Source organism: Aplidium turbinatum, chromosome 3, assembly GCF_918807975.1.
Source record: "Aplidium turbinatum chromosome 3, kaAplTurb1.1, whole genome shotgun sequence".
In the NCBI taxonomy this organism is placed as follows: Eukaryota; Metazoa; Chordata; class Ascidiacea; order Aplousobranchia; family Polyclinidae; genus Aplidium; species Aplidium turbinatum.
Genome location: NC_137474.1, coordinates 30,590,970 through 30,615,142, shown reverse-complemented (window position 1 = coordinate 30,615,142; position 24,173 = coordinate 30,590,970). Strand labels below are relative to the sequence as shown.

Below are 24,173 nucleotides of genomic sequence, written 5' to 3'. Positions count from 1 at the left end.
ACTTTCTTCAACCACAGACATATACAACTAAGCAACCACACGGCATTTAACATTATGTTAATTGCCGTTATGTTAAATGCCGTGTGGTTGCTTGGTTGTATATGTCTGTGGCCAATACAATTGTTTCTTAACTAGTTGATGGCCTGCATTCTGTAACATCGTCATCACGATGGTTATTAGTCAAATCTGCATCTTCTCCGACAAAAAATTCAATGGCCGCATCTTCAATTATGTTACCATGCATCAAGTTACAAAGCAGACAAAGCAGTAACATTGTGTAGAATAGAATACAATTGTTTTTGTATGTGTATTTTAGTAATGTTCAGCTATAATTTATTTTCTGAACTTTATTTTTGTGCAATAGGTTTAGTATGTTTTGAAAAAACGATAGTGTCGATATTGCAGCTAGAGTTTTTCTTTCAGAGTGAGTGTTTTTTCTTATTTGCGCAGTTCAATTGTTTTCACTTTTTCAATTTGACATAGGAAGTAGCAATAACGCAATTTGCCTACTAATTTTACTGCCTTGTCTTGCAGAGTAATGAGCTAATCTCTTGCCAGTTAACCCTTTATTTTACCTTATATTAGGATATTATAGCACAAGTTTAAAATTTTAGGATGACGTCGTCGCGAATTTTTGAAGTCACTATGACGTCATTGTAGGAGATAAATCTGAGGTGTCTTTCTGTCAGCCTAGATCCATTGAGAAATTTCAAAAGATGTCTATAGGTTGCCTGAAATAAGCAAAATGATTTTTCACCACTAGTAGCGCTAAGTGCTGCTTCTTAATTTTCTTAGTCCCCCCACAATTCTCAATATCATTCCAAATATCCAAAATTTAATTTTCACTTGTGAGCTATCAGTAGCCTAAGGCATTGGATGAAAGTGTTTTCAGTTGAAATAAGAAATTACACCGTCAAGATAATTGCTTAACAAAAACAGGCCAAAACTGGGTAACTTTGGCAAAAATGGAAATGTTTAGGCTTCTTGAGGAAAAGTATCCCATCATTTGAGAGCAAAATAGTTATCATTCTTGGATTTCTCATGGTCAATATCATGGGAAACAATGCGAGAGGCTAAAAAATTGAAAATTTTTGAATTTCGAACAAGTCTAACCAAACATATCAAAAATTAAAAGACACTGCTTTTTAAAAACCAGTAATTTCATCCTTTCAAGGAATTTTTATGATGTTTAAGTAATTTTAAATTGTTTAAAACATTCCCATTTGACTTCTTTGTAGTTTATATACTATCTGTTCATTATAATATTAATAATATTTCAAAAAATAGTTCGTTTACCTTTAGAATTGTGCTTGCGATAAATTGTATTGGTTGTTTCATGTTGAGGTATGGCAAGCAGAAAAACAATTTTGCAATGTTAACAAAATAAAACTTTTTTATGAACTGGTTTGGCTCTCCGGGTGTGCGCTTGAGCAACGCATTTCAGGACTGCTCTCCATTTAACAGCACCTGCTGGATGGTGTAATTCCCAGGCAACAACGCTTCAACAATCGGAAACTTCACTCGGTCCATCTCGGTAACCGCAGTCCTGCGTCGGTGATTCAAAGCCTTTAAAAGTATGCGAAACTGCCAGGATTAAATTTTCAAAACAACTTTTCCAGTCCGAAAATAAAGATTAAACCAATCAATTAATCAAATGGCAAGTTTTTTTTTTAATTCAACTGTTCTCCAGTTACCCACAGACTAGTTCCTCATAATGAGTTTTGTTAGTTTTGGATCTATAATTTAGCTAAAAACTTAAACAAGTGTCAAGCCATTTTTATTGTTGTTTTTTAGGTCCAAACAGAGTCGTCGACAAACTGAGAGAGAAAACTCGTAAATTGTATGATCGCAAATACGATTTAGATTTAACTAAATTTGATGTCACGGCAAGCCCTTCCCAAGAAGTTTATCCAGAAATGTCTTCAGTTAATTTTTACGAAGGAAGATGCATTCCATTCGAAAATGAATACAATCCCGAAAATTTAGAAATTAATTTAACGAAATCGGAACGAAATGTAACGATCGATCAATTGGTGTCTCAGATTGAAAACAATTCTTTTTTGTCCATCGTTGGATCACCAGGAACCGGAAAAACGACGCTTTCAAACCGTTTAGCAAGGCGTCTTTCTTCCGATAAGGAGTATCTTGTTTTGAAGATGCTTTTCATAAACATGAGTAATTCGGATGAAGAGAAATCGAACTTGAAAGAATTTTTATTTGGAAATAAAAACTATAACTTGAACGAAAATGAAAAGGCTTCTGCTTTTGAATGGGTTCAAACCAATCCTGAAAAACTTTTTATTATTCTTGACGGATTTGACCAGGTGAATTGGAGCTTTGAAGAAAAAGTAAAAGAAACTGATTGTCTGACTTATCGAGAAATTGTGTCAAATCTTTGGCAAGGCCTGTTTCTTAAAGGTTGCCACTTAATTTTGACTTCTCGACATCACGCTATGCATAAAATGTCTCGGAAATGCCGACCTCAAATTACATACTTGTTGGGTGATTTAACTACAGAAAATATGAAAACATTATTTTACGCTTTAATAAATAATGAGCAAAAAGCCGAAGAACTTTGGAAAAATTTAACAGTAAAAACACCCAATTTATGGTCTTTGTGCCATAACCATTTGATGTTGGAACTTTATCTGAGAAATTCTGTTGGTTCATTCAATAAAATTGCAAACATTTCAACAATGACGAGAATATTTCATTCCGTATTAGAACACTACAAAGCATCAGATCATGCCACGGCTTTGTCTGATGACACCGTCATAAAGTTATGTAAAATTGCCTACAAAGCAACCCAAAAAAATACGATATTACTTACTGCAGAAGATCTTCAAGAAGAAAACCTTTCTCCTCAGAAAGTCCAAGACATTGTCATTAGTTTATTGGAATCCAACAAACAATGCCCTCTTCTTGACTGCAAAAAACAGTTTTATTTTTGTCATCAAACTTTTCAAGAATATTTTTCCGCTGTATACATCAGTCGAGAAATGCCATTAAAAGACTTTAAATCGTTTGTTCAAAATCATCTACTGAGCACGCGTTGGTCTGTTGTGATGCAGTTTTTATCCGGACTTCTTTTGGATCCATGCATCAATAAAGGTATTTATTTTTTATCAATAGCTACAATTAACTGTTTGAAAAGTAACATTGATCAATGCTTGAAAGTATTCTGCAGTTGAAATATATGAATACATTTTGTGTCGGAAAACAATTACAGTTGAATACTGAAAAGTTTGGTTGTTCATCAGGACAATTATCGTTTCTAGCACTAGTTGCAACGTTCAAATTGAGGATGCGCATTGTCATGGCGCACGAAACGTCAGTGAAGCAATAAACCATTCTGTTTATTTTTGCTTGAATACATTTTGTGTCGGAAAACAATTACAGTTGAATACTGAAAAGTTTGGTTGTTCATCAGGACAATTATCGTTTCTAGCACTAGTTGCAACGTTCAAATTGAGGATGCGCATTGTCATGGCGCGCGAAACGTCAGTGAAGCAATAAACCATTGTGTTTATTTTTGCTATTACAGTACTTTTAATTTAATCAGATGAACGTTGCAACTAGTGCTAGAAACGACAATTGCAGTTATTGATATATTACAAACCATGAAATAAAAAAACTTTATAGTCTAGAACTTTTGTGCAGTAGCATCCAGGTTTTGTAAAACCATGACACAATGAGAGGAAAAATAAAAGCAAGTGTTGCTAAAAGCAAAACTCAATCAATTACTACAACTTTATTTCACAAGTGTAGATACAAACGAAATGTTTTAGCCTAATGGTGCTGGTTCGCTATGGTGGTAGCGGTTTGCGCACTGGCCTTCGGAATGCAGTTCCCTAGTCATGTGCAATGACAACGTTCATGCTGCTAAAAGCGCAACTCAATTTATTATACTACAAGTTGCTGTACATTTGCTGGATACCATGGTGAAGGGGGCAGCAGTTCAATACCGTTAGGTTCACTCAAACGTTTTAGCTGTGTATTTTCCTTCGATTTTTGCTTTTGTGTAATTGTCAACCAGTCCTTTCAACGTGGCCAAACTATAAGCTACACGCCTTCCGCTAACAAAAACCAGCAGAAGTGATTTTACTGCCAGAATTTTTTCAGCTTGCCCCAGATTTGTACAAACCACGTATTCTTTGTTTTTTTATTGTAAGTTATTAGCCTAACGCGTTTGTATTCATTCCAGCTGGTGTTTAGAGACAATTTTTGTTTCTTGATGAACAACATCATTATTTATAAACCCCCAACTAATCGCCCTTCCTTATAAAAGTATCTCGTTGTTTTGATTTTATAATTTAGTTTTGTTTTTAGGGACTGAGTGCTTCATGAGTACTGGGTCCAAATTATTCTCTTAACGACCTGGAATTTGGCTGTTCAAGACAAAAAAAATTTCCAAGTCTTTTAAATGAAAATTTAGTTTGTCTTGGATTCGCTTCAATTGCTTCCAAATTAGAAGCAAAATTTCTTTTCAAGTATCTCTTGTAGCAGTGCTACGACGCTTTGGTAAATGTAATATACGTTTACGTTTATAACTTGTATACAATAGCCAAGAGTAGGTAATTGTTTCTGCTAAAGTATAAAAAATGATATCTATTTAATAAGAACAATATTTTTATTTAATGGCTTATTATTTTTTGAAATAAAAGCTGTTTACGATAATAAACTTAGAAAGGACATTTTTAAAGCACTTGGTTCTTCCAAAATTTGCTTAAATAAATTTACTTTTTAGCACTTCATCAGAGATCTTCCCAGAAAATAAACGCACCATGTAATGGTTCGTCACAATCAACTTCCAACAACAATCCAACTTCTTTTCAAAATAAGTTCAAGCTTGTTTTCAAAAATTTAAAACAAAGTAAGTGATCTTGAATTGATTGCAGATATAGATAGGCATCGGTAGCCTAAATTTAGTAGCCGGTCGTTTGGTCGACAGACATTTGGTCGACAGGATATTTGGTCGACAAGAAATTTGGTCGACAGGACATTTGGGTTAGGGTTAGGTTAGGGTTAGAGTTAGAGTTAGGGTTAGAGTTAGGGTTAGAGTTAGGGTTAGAGTTAGGGTTAGAGTTAGGGTTAGGGTTAGGGTTAGGGTTAGGGTTAAGGTTAGGGTTAAGGTTAGGGTTAAGGTTAGGGTTAAGGTTAGGGTTAAGGTTAGGGTTAAGGTTAGGGTTAAGGTTAGGGTTAAGGTTAGGGTTAAGGTTAGGGTTAGGGTTAGGGTTAGGGTTAGGGTTAAGGTTAGGTTAAGGTTCTTCTTCTCTCGTTTGACTTGTAGTAGCTTATATTGGCAACGCCTCCTCGTGCAGCCAAGATATGGTAGTTGGGTCCAGTTGTCGAATACCAATGATTCCACTTGGGGGCCGTAAGATGGAACATTCGTGGAGTATGTGTTGCATTGTTTGTTCTACCGCTCCGCAGACACATATTGGCGTATTATGCAACCCCCACCTAAACAGATTAGCTCCAGTGCAGCCAACGTCACATCTGATCCTGCTTAATGTGACCCATGCCTTTCTTGAGAGGTCTGCTCCAGGAGGGATGGAGAGTGCTGGTATAACTGAAAGGTTAGGGTTAAGGTTAGTTAACTAACCCTAAAATGAATCGTTCTGTCGACCTAACGTCCTGTCGACCAAATGTCTTGTCGACCAAATGTCTGTCGACCAAACGTCCTGTCGACCAAATGACCGGGTACCCTAAATTTAAAGCAATTTATACCGGTTCTTAGTACTTATTAAGTGTTGAAAAATTTTAGTGGTACTCGGTAGCTTGCTTAATGCTTATGAAGCAACTTATTACAACTCAGTGATAATCAGTCTTGTGTAATCTACCCATGGTTGTGTCAATGGTGGATGTCTGCAAAAATGAAGTTTTTTAGTACCGTAACAGAAAGCTAAGTGTGTGATTTCATCAAAAAATGATTGCAATAGCCTATAATTGGACACAGTTTTGCTTGGATTCTTGCTATTTTCTTGCATATTGAACCTTTGATCAGTACTCCTTTGAAACTCGGTGTGATATTAACAAAACTTAAGGTCACCTAGGTCGGCTGCATAGCTGAGTAGTGTGAGCACTGCTACGGCACTCGAAATGGTGCTGGTTCGATGCTGCTCAAGAGCATGCGGCTGTCTCTTTGGTAGGACACATAAAAACATGCCTGAAGAACGAAGGTGGACAAGAAGATTGTTTTCCTGCCTTCCCGTTCACTTAATCTAAATCTTCAACCACCGGGTGTAAGCCTAGAGGCTACAACAAAAAAAGATCACTTATAGCCACCAAGTAGATGAGCGGCATTTTGTGCAGGCTGCACTTGTCTGGTAATCTTTTAGAATTTTGTTTAGCTTTTTGTTATGAAATATCTTACTGCTGTATTGTACCAGTAGCCTATTATTTGAGAGTATACTGGAACCTAAAAAACACCGAACAAAATGATTTTTTCCATTGAACGCAAAATAAAACACGTAGGGTTTTGATTCTAACAATGGAATGTCTTCGTTTTAGCTGTGTCAACATCTCTTTCCAATAAGGAGCTACAGAAAGAGGATTTGTTCATTTCGGAGCTAAAGCGAAAGATTAAAGAAGCTGCTAAAAAATCAAGTAACTATGTTCAGCATTTCTTGTGTCAATAACGTATCAATAATCTCATTTATTTCATCGGTTGAAGAACTGAATGTTTGCCAGGGGCGTAGGTTGGAGGGGCGGGGGAGGGGGGGGGGCGGTACTTTCAGACTACGATTTTTGATTTTGATTATAATCTGATAAAAAAACGCATTTCATTTTCACATGCTTTTTCTTGAAGGGGCGGCAAAATCTGAATCCATCCCGGGCGGCACATTCCAGCACATTCCCTAGCTACGCCACTGATGTTTGCAATTATGTTTGCTACATCAAGTTTGATCACTATCCTAGTGCATCATTGTGCTTATTCAGTATACATATCAAAAATCAATTTCTTAAGATTATATTTTCAAATTTATGCATATAAACCTTAAAAGCGTTCTTTTCTCACTAAAAGGTAAAGAAAGTCATTGTGTTGTGGATAATGGGATACAATAGAATACTGGCTGCTCCCTCGCAGCTATTAAGCATTATTCCCAGCAAATGTCGATAACTTGAGTTGGAAAAAAGATAATTTTTTTACCCTAAAAACTAATTGGGCTGAAGACAGTTTATTTTAACGTTTTGGTTGAGCAAGAAAAGTTCGCAGTTACTTTGGTAGTTGCAAACCGTGCTGAAGTAAAATGAAAGCTAGCCTATAGTGGTTGGTTTTAATTGTAATTACATTATCATTTTGCTTTGTTACAACAAGCAATTGACTTGAAGCTTCCTTGTTGTATTTATGTTTAGCGTAGAAATAAACTACTTTAGCCGAAATTTGTTGAAACTTGAAAAAATGGATGAAATAGGTAGAGACTGAAGAAATCAAATTTCTACTTACTTTTGTTACAATTGCAGTACTTTTTTCCTTTAGATGTGGTTATTAAAGACATGCTGCTTATCAGCAAAATACTATGCGAAATTAACGATGAACAGATGATTCAGACAATCTCAAATTGCTTTGCTGGCGGCTCTGTGGTCATGGACAACATCCATGCAAGGAATGACCACTATGCGGTTGCCAGCTTCTTAAAATCGATGTCTTTTTCGATGGGAAAGCTTAGTCTAGCAGGCTGTGAAATGACATCCGATGACTTTCTTGTGTGGGTCAATTCAATCAAATCCATAACTGGATCGGCAAGTCATGTTATCATTGAATCATATTTATTCACTTTACATTAAGATAAGTTAACCTGGAACTTTATGCTACATTACGTTGGTGCTTAATTCAAATTTCTCTTCATTATAAATCTTTGTCCAATTGTATTTCTATTTCTGAAACCAAATAATATGCAAAAGCAAATAATGTTTGCCATGTTCAATAACTTGTATATGTTATTGATATGCTTTTGCCAACCGAAAAGGCAGCTTCTTTCATATCATGCAGCTTTCATGTCGGAATTGACGTGCAGTATTTATGCATTAGAAGATTTTGTCGTTATTCATCACTTTAACGTTTTAGACGTAACAGATTCCGAGAAGCATACCTACGAGTGGTTAGCATAATTACAATTTTTTGTTTCAAATTACGCAAATAGTTACCATTGAAGCGTTTAACGATGTTGATGTTTAATTTTTGTTAGATTGATCGGTTGATTATCAATTATAATTTCCTCACAAACATCGGTGACGTCATCGAGATTTTACATAAAGTTGAGAAAGAACTGGAGTTGCTTTTTTGTTTCTGTGACGGCGATGGAGGAAAGAGGCATGCAAATAAGGAGGAATGTCGGATGTTGCAAGAAGCTCTTGATGAGCACGAGAATAAGGTGAGAATTACTGATAAGTTATATCTCTTAAAAAAAAAACTTAACAAATGTTATCAAACTAGATTATGACAAAAATCAGCTGAAGATAAATTTTGTTGCCATTTCAAAAACTCTTTTCTTAAAATTTACAAGTTTAAAAACTATTTGGCTGTTTTCGTTCCCATGCATGTCTCGGCATCGCTGTCAACAATTCAGCGGACCAACCTATTGTATGTTGATTAAATTTATGCGTTCATGATAAAGGTACACATAATGTGTTCCAATTAGGAAAATATTATATAAATTGACACACTTTATGATCACTGAATAATTGAATAAGAAAGGTAAAATTTTATCCGATTTAGAAAATAATCTTTGAAGATCAGCTATCACTGTATCAAGCTTGCTGAAATTTTATGCGCAAATAAATTTAAAAGTTTCCTGTTTGTTTCATAGGAGTTGAAAATAAAGATTGGTTGGGAGGACGAGAGCAAGCCAGAGGACGAACGTATTCCTGTTTATCTTATCCACCAAAACTAATGAAAACAAATGTTACTCTTCGTTGGTCTGCAGTAGCATTAATTTGTCATAGAGTTGTTGGATAGGTTACTGGAAGATTATAGCAACATCAGTGTCATCATGGAGACGTGGGAGACGCATATTTCCTTCAATTCAAGCTTACTGAGATTGAAAGCCAACATTTTCCAATAGCAATCGATCTCTGAAAATCGAAAAATTTATTTGTAGAGATTGTAAAACTATTGGCAAAGATTTCAGAAGATGGCTGTACCAGCGCGTTTATGGGAACTGTGCGGCAATGGTTTAAAAACTCCCATAGACTGTATTCTTATTCCGCAAGGCATCCACAAACAAAAAATGCTGTTGGGTCGGAAAGACTGAATATGATATATTTACTTACTGACAGAGGTTACTTTCAACTGTGCACAGACGATCACAGACAACCACTTCATCTGGTACACATCTTCATTAGATCGGGTACGGATCTGACCAGTTCTGGTAAAGATATGTGCCAGATAAAGTGGTTGTTTGAGGGAAATGTTAATTTACGTTTTGTTCGATTCGAAGTAATTGCTATAGCCAAAAAAGGTCACTAAAACAAAGAAGAAAATGATTTTTCGAAGTTCCAGTTCTATGTCAATGAAGAATCTGACGCTTTGCTGACAATGCATTTCAAAACCAACAACATGATATTGTGATATACATTATACACAGCTAAACAGCAACCATCTGTCAAGTGCTTCCTCATTAAGACAGTGCTTCTAAATATCAGAAGTGACCTCAAAACTTTGCATAACACTGCAACATGTAAGCTGTAACAAAATGAAAGAGATGCTAGATTATTTTTTATATTAAAAATTTTCGGTGCCATTGTTTTCACTCAAAATATTCCATACTCCACCAAGAAAACTTTTTTCCATTGCATTTTATATCTTATTCATGTGCCGTCAGGCTACTTCATGTAATAATAGTCTGTGATTTTGTATGCCTTTATATATACAGCCTACAGGTATGTGTGGCAAATATACTACATGATGCTACATGATACTCTATGAATCTATTCCTTTGCTGAGCGCCAAACAGCAACACGATTCAGTAGGCTACCACGCTTAATAAGTTTTTAATTACGGAACTGGATGTCGAACCCATTCCTACCCTTTCAGAGGCGGACGTTCTAACCACTAAGCCACCAAGCCGGTAATTAATTTGTAATGCTGAAATTTTAAGTAGATATCCTTCGATAAATGACAAGTGGAGTGCGCTAATATTTTGCTTTTGTTCTTTTTTATTGCATTTAGAAACTGAATATGTACAATAGTTTGGTAAACGTCATCAATCCAATCACAACAAAGTGATCAGGCGTGATAGAATTTATTTGACTGAAATTAGATGAACTCATTCCTTAAACACATTGATTATATTATATACATGCAAAAACATGAAACATATGATGTTGAATACATTGTATACTGTATACATAATATTGAGTGCATACGGCAATAAAAATAACCCTGATACGTAATGTAATGAAGAGTAGTAGGTTACAAACAGGTACTGACTCTGAGCTAATAATATCAACAACCATGCAACAACCCACCACCTGTGAGCTGTGATCTAATTCTAAGTCTTGTTATATTTTTGAAGGCTTTGTGGTTACAATTTGTATAAATAGTAACTGCTGCTTTGTTTCATAGACTTTGAAGTTAACAAGTTAGATATTCCATGCGAAGGGTAGGACTGCTGTTGATGAAGCTGTCCACTGTCAGCTTGAAATATCTAGCTGTAACCGGATTTCTGAACTTGTTCGTGGAATGCCCGTCACCATCATAAGGGTTCGCTCCAAATATCTTGAAAATAAAAAGGGGCGAGTTATAACCTGAATAGTATTAGAAAATGTAGTTATAGATTTTTGTAGCAGGCTATACTGGCTCGAGATCAAAATTAACCATTGTGAAAAGTGGAGTTGCTCTTATATCAATTCAGTTCGGTTTATTTTATTTTTCATTGTGCAATCAATTGCAGCTGAGCTAGATTCATTTATTACGTTTCCCCACTGGGTGTAATGGTGTAGCAAGCTTTGATGTCAAAAAGTGCCAGTAGTAGCAAAGATGGCATTTATGTTGCCTTCATGGCATTTACATTACGTTTGCAACGAATGGTGATGGAATGCCATGCTATGCCAAGTAGAAATTATTATAGCTTAGAGGCTTTCGCAGTCTAAGGATGATATTTAAAAAAATCAATCAATCCATAACATTGAGGTGGGTCTAAAAACTATTATATAAAAATCACGAAGTAACTTTTAGCTAAACATAAGCAGTATATCAACTGCACTATAACTACATAAGGTGATTCTTTCTTATTGTCTAATTGGTAAAGTCAAGATAACAAACAATTTCTGGCAATTTAGAAAAACTGTTACTCGGTTGAATTTTTGCACTCATAAGGAGTCGTCGCCACAAACAAGTTGAGGATTTTTTTGTTATCGCCGATTACAAGACATTAGAGTTAGACAGTGGGTTATAGAAATCAATATAGTAACTTATATTGCATGCTTCTACTAACTTTAATTTTTCCGTCATGCTGAATGTTCTGCATCTCTTCCGTTGAATTGCCGTAGGATATTTTGTACCCCGTTACCCACCACAATGCTCCTGGATAACCTTGGGTGACCACCCCGGTTACAAAAGTGGGGTGAATGAGGTCGACCATCAACCATTCGTTTCGAACTTCAAAAAATATATTGTTGAAAAGAATGTTATTGTCGTATGAGTAAATGAAACGTTTAAGTGTTTGTGGTAGCTGTTAGTTTTGACAACTTTAACTTATAGCCTTAGGCTGTAAAACACAGAAATCCTCAAGTGTCAACTCGCATCAATGGATTTTGTTTCATCGATTCAGCAAAATTGAAACGAGAATCGCGATATGGTGAAATAGAGCAGAAATGGCTGCTGCGTGATTGATCGTGAGAGCGTTGCACTAATATCGAACACAAGATGCTGCTTCTTGACTGAGACGCTTTAAAGGCATGAGAGCAGCAGTGACGCAACGACTGTACTTTTAATAAAATAACAATAATTTTATGTTAGCATCCGTAACTCCCAATACGATCACAATTGGGGCAAAACAAACGACTGTTGTCATTGTTGACGCTATCAGCACTCGCGAGAACAAGAGTTAAAAACAAAATTTAGCACAAAGTTGGCATCAATAAAGCATGAGTAGGCTTAAAACTACAAAAACTTGAAGCTGCAGAATGCAGATAAACAGTGAAATACAAAAGCAATTAAGTTGCAGTCTGCACTTTGTTTTCGCTTGAATTTTGGCAAATCTGCTTCTGACAAACTTGTTGATTTGGTTTTAGGCCACTATTTGTCAACAACAAAGAAAACTTTTGCTAGATGTTCAATCAATTGTTATATAACTTTTTAAGTAGGAAGTAACGTCCCAGTTTCTCCACACTTAATGGGTGCTCCATTAACCTAAGTTATAAAACACCAGATTTTAAACCCGCTCACAATAAGTGGTGATAGCTTTAGTGTTGGCCAGTAGGCTACTAATTTCTATCACGATTTTTCAATAGGTGAGATATCTGTTTGTTACAGTGGTTGTATTACAGTATTGTATTCCCGTATTATTTTATCACTATCACCATGTAAAGCACCTAGAAGCATTTTTTGCACTGTTGTTGTGGACTTATAAAAATGCTGTTAGGCCTACTACTAAATTATTATTGTTTTAAGCTTTGAAATCTTCAACTTCTGAATCGTTTGTAACAACAATGTTATGGTTTGCTTGTTGTCGCTCTACATGGTTGTTAAAAGATCTTTTTATAGACAAAGCTTTTTTTTATTATTTTTTTATCATAGCTTAATTGCGATATCAGCACATTATTACCAAACTTATCCTCTCTAATTTATGCTGATTTTTACAATCGGCACCGTTTCAAATTCTTCTGTTGACCCATTCTGGAATCGCGCCCAGATCTACCAGCACTAGAGGGGAAAGCGAAAACCACTCGGCAACTGAGCTGGTGGTTCTGCATCGTTGCAATAGCACAAACGAATAAAACTGAATTCAAATGTTGCCAATATAAACGTTTCTTACAGTTCCTTCCTGCCAGCCAGGTTCCTCCATTGTTGTTTTCCGGTGGTTGTCTGTCCAATCTTCCATAATGAGGCAGCCAATCAGAATTGTAATAAGACGATGCGCTTATCTGTTCGTCTCTGACACGGCCATCCTTCAAGCCGACACTGCAGTGAAGAGCTAAACAATAAATTAATTCAATATTAATTTGAAGAAATTTTAGCGGTCAATTTGATTAGGTTCAGGTGTATGCCATAAACTAGACCTACAGGCATTTCGTCATTTATCGGCCATATAACAGACATTTGACAACTAATCGTTTAATCGTTCCTCATAACAGCGGCGACTCATTATCGTTTGTAATGAACCCCCAAATCTCATAGAGACCAAGACAAGCCTAGGAAACAGAACGGAAATTATGTAAAATCCAGCTCAAAAATTCGTTATTTTAAGTGAATGCTATTACTATCATCATAACAATGTCATAGCCTATATCTGACAAATATGCATACGCTGATGACTTGACCATTTTGCACTCTGCGAAAGACTGGCAATCATTAGAAACGACGTTGAGTCAAGACATGACGACCATATCAGGATAACTCTATCAATAAAAACTGAAGCTCAGCGAAATTAAACGGTCATGGCAGCCTTCTATCTCAACAACAAGGAGGCTCAACGTGACCATCAACGGCAATACTTTGCCTTCTTGTCCAGAGCCAACCTACCTCGGGGTTGCGCTTGACAGGTCACTCACATATCGTTACCATTTACAGTCTCTACACAAAAAGCGGACATTGACACTTTCCACACTGCAACTCTGGCTTTGGTTTACTCCACTGCTGAATAGTGCACCCTTGTCTGATTCCTTGCAGGCTTCCAATCGGCTGAACTTCGCCAAAAGGAAGCCGTTATACATCTGGCTCGCCGGGAAGAAGATCCCAATCACCTGGTCACTCAAAACTCAACGTCCTACCTTAGGAACCCTCTCGGCGATTATTTAAGACACCCCTTTGTATTAGCTGCCGCTAAACTACGACAATCATTCAGCGATCATACTATCAGTGCAGCACATTACATGGAAGACACTTGGAATGCAGCATGGTGTGCCGCCGACACCAAACTATGGTTAAATACCTCTCTCACTAGCACCCCCTTTGGTATGGACTGCCCCGGTTGACTTCGGTTAAGCTTAACAGAATCCGAACAGGAGTCCGCCGCTTCTATTCCAACTCGTACAAGTGGGGTTTGGCTCCCTCATCGGCCTGCGAATACTCGCCTAGGATCACTGATGACCATGTCATTCTTGAATGTCCCATTCACAAGGCACCAAATAGAATGCAGGGTAAAACAGCACTGGTTGAAGCTACACACACTTGGCTTTCCATCACCTGCCCTGAAATTTGAACAATCCTGTCTCATAGGAAAGAAAAGGATGAATTATTTTTTCGGAGAATGTTTTTATTTGTTGACAGGTTTTAACTAGCTACAAAGATTTTAAAAGCATATGTGTCGCACTTACGTTCACATGTTGGCGGGCCGTCACTCCATGTGCCATTTTTCCTGCAAGTAACATTCCTTTCTTGAATTCCATCCGTTCCAAGAAGTTTATAGCCTGGGCGGCACTTGTACGTCATATTGGCATTGATGTCCATTTTGTTTTGGGTTGTGGACAGCGTCACCAGACGAGGGATGGCGGGAACTGGGCAAGTTATGGCTGAGGAAGAATTAAAAAAAAAATCTTATTGAATCCTACTTCTGTTGTAGTAAGTGCTTGTGAAATTTATTATCCTCTGTAAATTGATTTCGAAAACTGTTTGAAATACCACACAAAAAATGATTGTTATATATAAATAGAGTTTATCTGCGTTTAATGAAGCGTTTGCTTGCCAAGCGTACTTTTGTGTTATTTTGTCACCAACTTTGTTCATTGTACTTTACCTCTGCAGATTGGTATATGCTTGGTCCATGTCCCATTTCCCTGGCAAATCGGAATAACTTCCTTGACTCCCCTTCTCCCTTCTCTCCCAGCAATTTCGAATCCTTCTCGACACCGAACGGTTATTCTCTCACCGTATGAAGCGATGTTAGAACGGGAGTAGATTACTCCATAAATAGGGGGTGCAGGTACAACACATTTGATATCTGCAAGACAAAAACGGTTTCATTCGATAAAAAATTTTGCTTTAAAATCTAAACAAGAAAATTTTGCAAATAGGCTACACTCATAATCATGATGTACCTACGGCAAGTGAACTGGGACCGGGCAACTTTATGATTGTTTTTAAAATGATGTAGCCATAACTCATGATTGTAGTAAAGATTACTGAAGATAAATGCGACACAATCTTCTTGACTTGTAACAAAGGTACATAATGACGAAAATGCAGGTCCTTAATAGACTGATCGATTTATTAGGCCTACACTGCCTTATAAAGAAGTTGATTTTACTTTTGCATGCCGCATAATCATTGGATGATGCTCTATTTGTATTCAAAACTGAACTGTCCAGTGTCCACCTTAGCTGATGGAAGCACTATCATTGTGTCTTGGGTCAGAATTATTACCGATAAGATACTTTCCGGTGTGTTTATCCTTTTTATCACAAATCTCTCGCTGAGATAGTAGGCTACTTGTATTGCAGAAATAAATATAAGCTGAGAATCGCATAGCATGTTGCTGCAGAAAGACGTAAGCGACAATACCATCACCAGAGTTGGATCAATTACATAGTTTTCAATTAATTACACATTTCGTTTACAAAAATAGCTGTTTCAATATTTATGTTTATCAATGATTTTTGCAGTTTGATTTTATCAAAGACGGTTTTACATCTTATACTACCACGTGAAACGTGTACCCCTCAACAAAACGTTGCTCAGTGTCCCGTATGTAGAAATCCATTTTAAACCCCAACTAGCGACTCAACATCAATAACAGTATCTCATGCGTGCACTTTACCAAATGTAATTGTAAGTTAGACAAAAATGTTTGAAATTACAATTACATTACACAACAACAAAAAGTCTCAATTACAATTCTCATTTCAATACTTGAAAATGTGTAATTAATTTACATTTACAACATGTAATTACAGCTACAATTGTAATTGATCCAAGTCTGATCGTCACCAAGAAAACGCTTCAATTCGTCTGATTTCCATTGCCTTATAAGTGACGTGCATACACCGCGCCGCAAGCACTGTCAAACACGTTGACCGGGCCGCGAAATTTTTTTTCCCACGAGATTTTTGTCTCATTGATTCTAGTCACTCTAAAAGTAAGATTTTCCGAAAGTGTTTTGAGAGATTGGTTGATTCAGATTGCGAAATAACTATTTGCCAATGAAATTGTGCAATGATAATAAAATATAAGCTTTCCCTAACCCTACTTTTTTGAAAAGCTCTTGTGCACCGCGAAAATTATTTTAAAGAAAAAAAAAGTTCGTCGAACCCTCGTTCTCACGATCTCTAGGCAAGGATGAAACCACTGAACCAACCGTGCCAACGAAAAAACGCTGAATTCACACGGTTTTAATACAAACTTTTACCAAAATATGCAAATGAGACAAAAATCTTGTGGGAAAAAATATTTCGCGACCGGGCCTTCGTCAGTGGTTTAAAGCCTCTAATACAAGTATGCCAAACTGCCAGGATTAAGCTCTCAAAGAAGCTTTCACAGTCTAAAGATAACAAATCAATCTATTCTGAGCATTATTAGAACACTGCTGGAATCACTCAAAAAATATTTCCTGTGTTGATTGGAAAAGTGACAGACTCTTGAATTGTCCAAGGTTACTGATATATCGATTCACTCTGGTAAATAAAATTATTAAAGTGGCTTACATTTTTATGAATATTCGAGAGATGTAAGAGAGCCCAGAAAAACTTCAAATGGCCCTAATTGAGGTCGCGACACACAGTTTGCCGACAACTAGTACAGCCTACTCCAAATCCTACCTCAGCTACGTTTAACATACTCTCTTAATAATTTGGTATAGGCTTGGGCATAAAGTATACACGATTAAAGAGCACTGGTCTATGATGTGTTTTTTTAAGTCTCTTGCAAAAATGGGAAACCAAAGCACGTTACAAACAGGCTGCTAGGAATGTGTAGTCATCGTTTTCTAATATCCCAACCTACACTCGAACAGAAGTTGCAAAAAATTGCAAAAACTGGTGTAACTCAATCCGACGTAGACAAGGTTGATAAGCGAAAGCAAAGAAGTAAGAGGAAGACCCTTGACGATCTTCATAAACACTTGATAAGTTTTACACATCACTGCTTCTGATAAGCCATTTAATTTGAATAATTATGTTTTCAGATCAAGAGGCGCTAGATCCTTTCTCCGGGTGTGCGCTTAAGTAACGCATTTCAAGTATAGCCTCTCGATTTAGTGGCTACTAGTGGATGGAATAATTCAAAAACCACAACATTTTTAACAATCGAAATTTCACTCTGTCAAACTTGGTAACCGCCCTGCGTCAGTGGTTTAAACTTTAAAGCCTTTACAAGTATTCTATGGGAAGTTTTCAGGATTAAGCTCTCAAAGAAGCTTTCTCAATCTAAGGAAAAATGTTCAATCAATCAATTTGAGCATGCAAAAAACTGAAGTGATGAGGCTTATCTTCTGTGTAATAAAATTAATTAGCTTAATATCAAACATTACTAAAAATGCAAAGTGTTATAAAAATGAAAAACAGGAGCAAACATACGTTCACATAAAACATAGCATCACTATACCACTGATCACCTTGATTTGTTTTGGTATAAGCCAACTTTCCTCGAAGAATGTTCACTGTCTCTATCAAAACAGAAATCAAACAATAGAATTAAGTTGAAAGTATTATGACAACTTTAATGATAGTTACGGATATTTACTAATAATTATAAGATTGATTGGGAGGTCCAGGGGTAATTTGGACCCTGGCCGGGATAAGTTAAAGGGCTTGGAAACTTAACGAAAATGACGTGTATTCTTTGGTTATAATTCGTTTTTCTTAGAAGTGTCTTGATTTTGGGCAAGAGGATCTCATTGGTACCGATCCATCCCAAATTGCTCTCTCAATAGCCCTGATTATGTACTGTATGCTACTAAAGTGTAGCCAAAAAACAATCAAGATTATGCATCAAAAGTGGTTAGGCTTTATGCTAGGAAAGCCAAAAACATATCATTTTCAATTGTAACGTTTGCTGAAACTATCTTACTCTTCTCATGAGTATTGTCGTCCACTGAAAAGATTTAAAATTTTACTGTATTTGACAACTAATTTATTTTGTCGGTCTTTGGAAATTAATGCCAGGATAAGAGGTTTGAATGGTTCTTATTCTTAGTAATAATCGATATAACTATTGGAATGCAAAGAGACCCCTCATAAAAAGTTTTTAAGGTGCACAAAAATGTAAGACAAAGGAAACGTGGAAATAGTCTGACACATCTCACAAAACAAACGAGACAAACGAAGCACTTGGAGAAGTTTGTGATCAGCTTAAGTGTAGTTATTATTTTACAACAGGCGATTTATAGAACAAACGTTGTTTGAAACCTCATAAAATTTTATCAATAAATCTTTGAAAAAATAAATATTTATAACAGGAAGTTACGAATAAACCGTTTAAAATGAACAACTCACTGTTTAATTCGTCAAGCTGCGCCTGAATGTCTCCTCCATATGAAAGATTACAATCGCAATTTCCAGGCTTTCCAGGTGGCCCTAGTTCTCCTTTTTGTCCAGCAGGAATGCAAATTTCATTTTCAGGAAATGCTTTGGAGAATAGAGAACACAGAAACAATAATCTTGTAACCACAGAGATCATATTGTTCTAAGGCGAATATCTTGATATTCGAGCTCAGTATCTGCAAACAATAAAATGGACAATGGACAATTGGACACGCATACAGAAGCAAATGAAGGCTTAGGTCGTTCTGTGAAAATTGAGTGAGTGGAAATGTAGTAAATTGAATTGTAGACATGATATTATTGCACATAAAGTCTTGACAAATTAAATTTCGTTTTGATGACCGTTTGTGCATTTCTAAGCCCATTTTTTTTTTATCAAAACTCACGCTTCTCTAATGTCCTGTCACTGCGACTTTCAAGAAAATTTTGATCTGGCTTAGTAAAAAAGCTTGAAAACAAGCAAACATTATTTGGGTAACATAATGTTTTACTGGAATTATATATTTTATGACAAATAACAGAAATTTATTTTTTCATTTCATTTTGAGTGAAGAAAATAGTTAGCCTATAGACTAACTTTATTTTGGGCAAAAATTAAAAAAAATAAAATTTTGTCAAGGAAATATAAACTTTTATTTTCTTGGTGCAAGTGCATTACAGATGAAATCAGCCAATTTGTGAAAAAAACCCACACACAATCCTTTCATCCAAATGGCATGCCAGCCTGCTCCATGACGTACAGCAGGAGTGGCTAAAGTCCGGTCCGCCGGCCAAATCACATTCCTTGATGCGTTTTTATATGGCCAGCGCCTGTTGTTGAACTATGCTTTATTTTTGGCCTGCAGACACACCATAAATTATATCATTTTACTAGCAATTTTTAAAAACTATTGTTTTCAAAGAAGACGTTGCGCTTGCTTAGCTCAACATATTTGTATAATTATGCAATCGTACTAGGTTATGAACTTACAAAGAACCGATTGAGGTTAAAACTGGGTGACTCCAACCTACGTGATATTTAGCTCTCATTTATAACTATTCTTTCATCCACCTTGACCTGGGTATAGCAATCAAGACGTCAGTTTCTATTGTTCACATTAACAGCTGTGTTTTACAACCAGTTTTGTGTGTTTCAATTTCTACTAGAAATACAGATAACTTGAATCGCGCGATTTGAACTACTGAACTTCTTAAACTTGCATGTTGCTTCGTTGTATGAAAACGACAACATTAAATAACCCCACATTCACTACAATTTGTATTGCGCAAAACCAGGTTCTCAGGGATTATTGGCCTTCGGGAACTTTTGCACCATCAAATCTAGCACGCTTCTGACAAACAGAGTCAACAAAAGTAACTTTATTTTAGTGATTTAACAATCTTTCAAAACGTGACTATGCTACTGAACGCAAGAGATGGTAATCCTTTCACTCCTCGTATCCAAACATTAACCTTTTTCACACTAACATGCACCTTTAATCAAACCTGGCATGAGTCTAAATACTCAAAGAAGGGAGGCCATTGCAATACAGTCACACTTTTCTTGTGACACGCGCTCTGCGTTTCCCCATTTTGTTTCGCAACATAAAGGATTGCTAGAAATTCAAATCATTTCCAGATAATAGCACTTCGAAATTGAAAACATTTTTCTTTTATTTAGTATTTTTATGAAACTAATTATGGACCACAACGATTTGACCCATCGTTTGAAATATGGCTTGATGAGTAGGCCTATACGCTGTCTAGATTTAGCTGCTGAGCATTCCTAAGCATGCAACATTTGTAAAATGTACAAACATTTTGAAAAAAATACCTCTTCAGCAAGGTGGTCAAAATTTTCTTTTCTGTTTTAGAAATGTAGTAATTTTCACAAGTTTGTAAATACTATGCTCTGATAACATGATTTTATTTTATCCCAAAATGAAAGATAACCATTTTATGAAGCTTGAGCCTAGTGGAAAAGCAAAATCATTTTCTGTTTGCTTTCAATGATCAAAATCTCACACCAATATCTTGACACCAATGTAAAATTTATTTCAGACGGCTTGTCCTATCTGCAAAACTTATACAATATGTATGAGACAATTCTATTTCATTGGAGAGTTATTAAAATGTCAAGAGAAAAATTATGTTTTCAAAAACAACTTTTTTCAACAACTTTCAATTTCATAAATATGTTTAGTAAAACTTGTTAAGATATTCATTGAAAACACAATAAAAAATGAATTTTGTTTATAAGATCGTGTCATAAAAGCGATATTAAAAACCATATTGAAAACATTCTGGCATAAATTTAAAAGTGCCAAAAAGATTTATTGCCGTACCAGGAAATCAAAAGCAACTTTAGTCAACTCTTACCTGTTAAGCAAGTTATATTATTTATTGAAAAGTTATAAAAGTTCTCCAGTAACAAAATATAATATCTCTGCGTCCCTAGACAGCAAAATCCGTCATTTGATACATTAATTCAACGGGTACAGATGTTGAATTAATGTATGCTGTTCTGATAAATATAATGATTCAATATAATGAACTTCTGTTAGTATTGGTGCAATTAGCTTTAATTTAACCTAAAAAAGCATTAGTGGTAACGTTAGCTCAGTAGTTACGATCCTGGCTTAAGATCAAGCGGCGAAAGTTCATCTCCCAGGATGTGCTTTTACACAACGCATTTCATAACTGTTCTTGATTCAGGCGCACCTACTGGATGGAATACCTTACAGAAAACAGTACTATGGAAACTTCACTCTGCTAATCTCTGTAACCGGCTCCGCGTCAAAAGCCTCTACACTATAACTATGCAAAAGTAGGCTACAAGGAATAAAATCAAAAAATTTATCAGTCCGGTGATAAAAATTCAAAACTAACCAACCAATTTGTCATTTATCACCTACTTGATTGATTGTGGAAATCGTTATCCTCAGGCTGAGAAATCTTTTTTCAGAGCTTTATCTTGGCAATTTTCCACAGTTGTAGAGGCTTTGGACCACTGACGTAAACTCGGTTACCTACATTAGTTGCATTTGTTTGCAGAAAACAAACTTATGTTTACCTTAAGTAGTTTGTTACATTTAAAAAAATACGGCACGTCTTATAAACCAATCGGTAAAAAAATAAAGGTCTTCTCGAAAGGGTAAGCGATGACGGCAACAAGTCTGCAGAAATGAGAACGCATAGCCTACATATTGTATCACATAAATAACGAAATACAGTATAATAGTTCTTAGCTGAAGTTTGCTATGCTGTACTTGCTGCTTGAATGAGTTTACCTCAACAGTCAGGAAACGTTTCGTAGTAAAGCATTAAACCAGTCACCGCCATGTAATTATAACCGATTCTTACGCTGGTCGGAGAGCATTGTTCATACGCAACCACGGCTTGAGGCACGCTTCATATAAAATGTGGGAGTCGTAAATCAAAAACCTAAGTTACACGAAATTGGTAGATTAACACCCAAGTCTGCTTGAAACACTAAGTTAATATATGATAGCGTTTCCTAATTATTATTTTTTCTCAAATGTATTTTGAATAGACAAAAGCGTCCCAGACAACGGCTTTATCTGGTCCGGATTTTTACCAGATCTGGACCAGATAAAGTTGTTGTCGGGGATTCTTCAGCGAAGAAAAAAACGTAACAAATTTTGCCCAATGAACATGATGTTAGCTGCATAGCCAAGTGGATAGAGGTTTTCTACAACCCATGAAAGGGCGCCGGTTCGACAACGTTCCATATCTAAATGTCTTATCTAAAGGGTGTGAGAGGTGGTGACCGGGGTCATGAAACCCCCAATCAACTTGATAGGCGATATGTTTTTTGTTGTCAGTGCAGCGTTACTTCTTTAAGTGGAGAATTAAGAAAACTTATTTTTGTTTGTGATATGGGAATTGTAGCCAAGAAATTGTCTGTGATGAAACACAAAAGTAAAAAACAAATTACCAGCCGGCAGTGGTGTGGCGTACGCAGAAAGGGGCACCGGATTTTTTAACCTCTTCGAACCGATAAGTTTTTAAAAGAATATTTTTCTATTATGTTGTTGTTTTGTCTAACTTTAGACCACTTTTATTGCAATAGAAACTCTAAATTTGTGTTTTATTTTCAATGAGTAAGACCTATTTTTAAATCATGTGCTCGTCTATTGCTTGCTTGGATGTTGGATCCATAGCACATTAAAATGATTCGTTGAAATGAAATATGAGTGGTCTAACTTTTCAAGCTTCATCTGCTACGTCATGATCTTTTTCATTGTCAGCAAAGTGCAGTGCAGTTCGGATTTCAAGAAATCTGTCACGGGACATAACGTCAGAAACAACTTTTATTCCTGATCCAGGATCTTGGCTCCAGTAGCCTAATCTCGCAGAGATGGAACAATATGTTATCCCATGAATGATGTAATGCCAATAAATGCTTTCAACCCATCAATACCAATACCAAAGGACACACCTTTTTGTTGCATAATACAATTGACTTAGAAAAATTACTTTTTGCAAAAGAACTTCAAGATTTGTAGCGCCTAGAAATACGTCTAGAGGTGTTGGCTCAAGCTCGTATTTGAGATTTACTTTTCCCCCTAAGTTACAGTCTGGAATCGAAACAGGAAGTGATATTGTCTTTCAGTTGAATAGACGATTCAAGGAAGTTGCAATTTCTGTTGAAGTGCTTGCTCAAGCATCATCTATAGCAGGGACGGGCAACATACGGCCCGCGGGCCGGATCCGGCCCGCGACGGCATTTTGAGCGGCCCGCACACCGTTTCCGGTCTTTACATAATGTGGCCCGCGGCCACACTCTGCCGCAATCCTCCACTACTTGATTTCTACGTCAAATAATAGTGACTGTTGGTTATTTTTTAGTTCTTTGATTATTTGTTTTCGGTTTTTAGTCAAGCGACGAGCATGTTATGTTCGGTCATAAACGGGCCCTTCTATCCTTTTGCTTTGTCTCTTGTAAGAATCTCCTTCAGTCTCAAACCGGAAAAATAGATCAAAGTGAAATTTGGCGGATTAGTGTAATAATTAAACGGAGAACGTATACAAGTAATAGTGATTGTTGGTTAATTATTAGTTCTTTGTGTTTTTAGTTTGTTTGTTTTCAGTTAGAATTAGATTTTGAATTTACAATAAATATTTTCCTATGGATTTTGCCAAGAAACGTAAAGTTGAAAAGGAGTGTCGCGAATTTAACAAATATGCTCAAGCGCTTTTTCACACAAGTCGGCAAGAAAGCAGTAGGCTACCGTATGTTTGCTTTGCAATGAAAGTGACAACTTTGATCGACCACAGATGTCTCATTGACTTCAGCAGCTATTGAAGTAGGCTACATTACGTTAATTGTTAATAAATTCATTTAAGACTGTTTTTGGTCTTTATGCTTTAAAGTTTACATTAAATAGGATTCATTCCTTGTCTAGGTAGATAAATAGGCGCTTAATGTAGCGATTCATGAATCCGGCCCGCCAAGTACTTCATTTTCCCATATCAGGCCCGCCGACTGGAGAAGTTGCCCGCCCCTGATCTATAGTGACTACATGTTC

General features: G+C 36.3%; 1 protein-coding gene across 2 annotated transcripts; it reads right to left on the bottom strand.

Moving 5' to 3' along the window:
- Positions 1-9,261: 9,261 nt before the first annotated feature.
- Positions 9,262-21,107, bottom strand: LOC145767107 (retinoschisin-like). Of its 2 annotated transcripts, none has more exons than XM_082578863.1 (8): positions 21,001-21,107; positions 18,595-18,818; positions 17,715-17,765; positions 14,904-15,107; positions 14,485-14,679; positions 12,984-13,142; positions 11,442-11,605; positions 9,262-10,723 (listed from the first exon to the last, which is right to left on the bottom strand). In XM_082578863.1, exons 2-8 carry the CDS (start codon positions 18,776-18,778, stop codon positions 10,580-10,582), a joined length of 1,101 nt encoding a protein of 366 aa, XP_082434989.1. In that variant the 5' UTR covers positions 18,779-18,818; positions 21,001-21,107; the 3' UTR covers positions 9,262-10,579. The 2 variants fall into 2 exon arrangements, with proteins under 2 accessions (XP_082434989.1, XP_082434988.1); XM_082578862.1 differs by lacking the exon at positions 21,001-21,107 and adding an exon at positions 20,456-20,536.
- Between the last annotated feature and the right edge of the window lie 3,066 nt (positions 21,108-24,173).

Bases quoted from the DNA above. Each gene is read 5' to 3' on its own strand.
- LOC145767107 (XM_082578863.1), bottom strand. From the start codon at position 18,778: ATGATCTCTGTGGTTACAAGATTATTGTTTCTGTGTTCTCTATTCTCC. The intron at 14,680-14,903 runs GTAAAGTACAAT...ATTCTTCCTCAG, and splicing joins GCATATACCAATCTGCAGAG to CCATAACTTGCCCAGTTCCC. The intron at 11,606-12,983 runs GTAAGAAACGTT...TATTTTTTGAAG, and splicing joins CTGGCTGGCAGGAAGGAACT to TTCGAAACGAATGGTTGATG.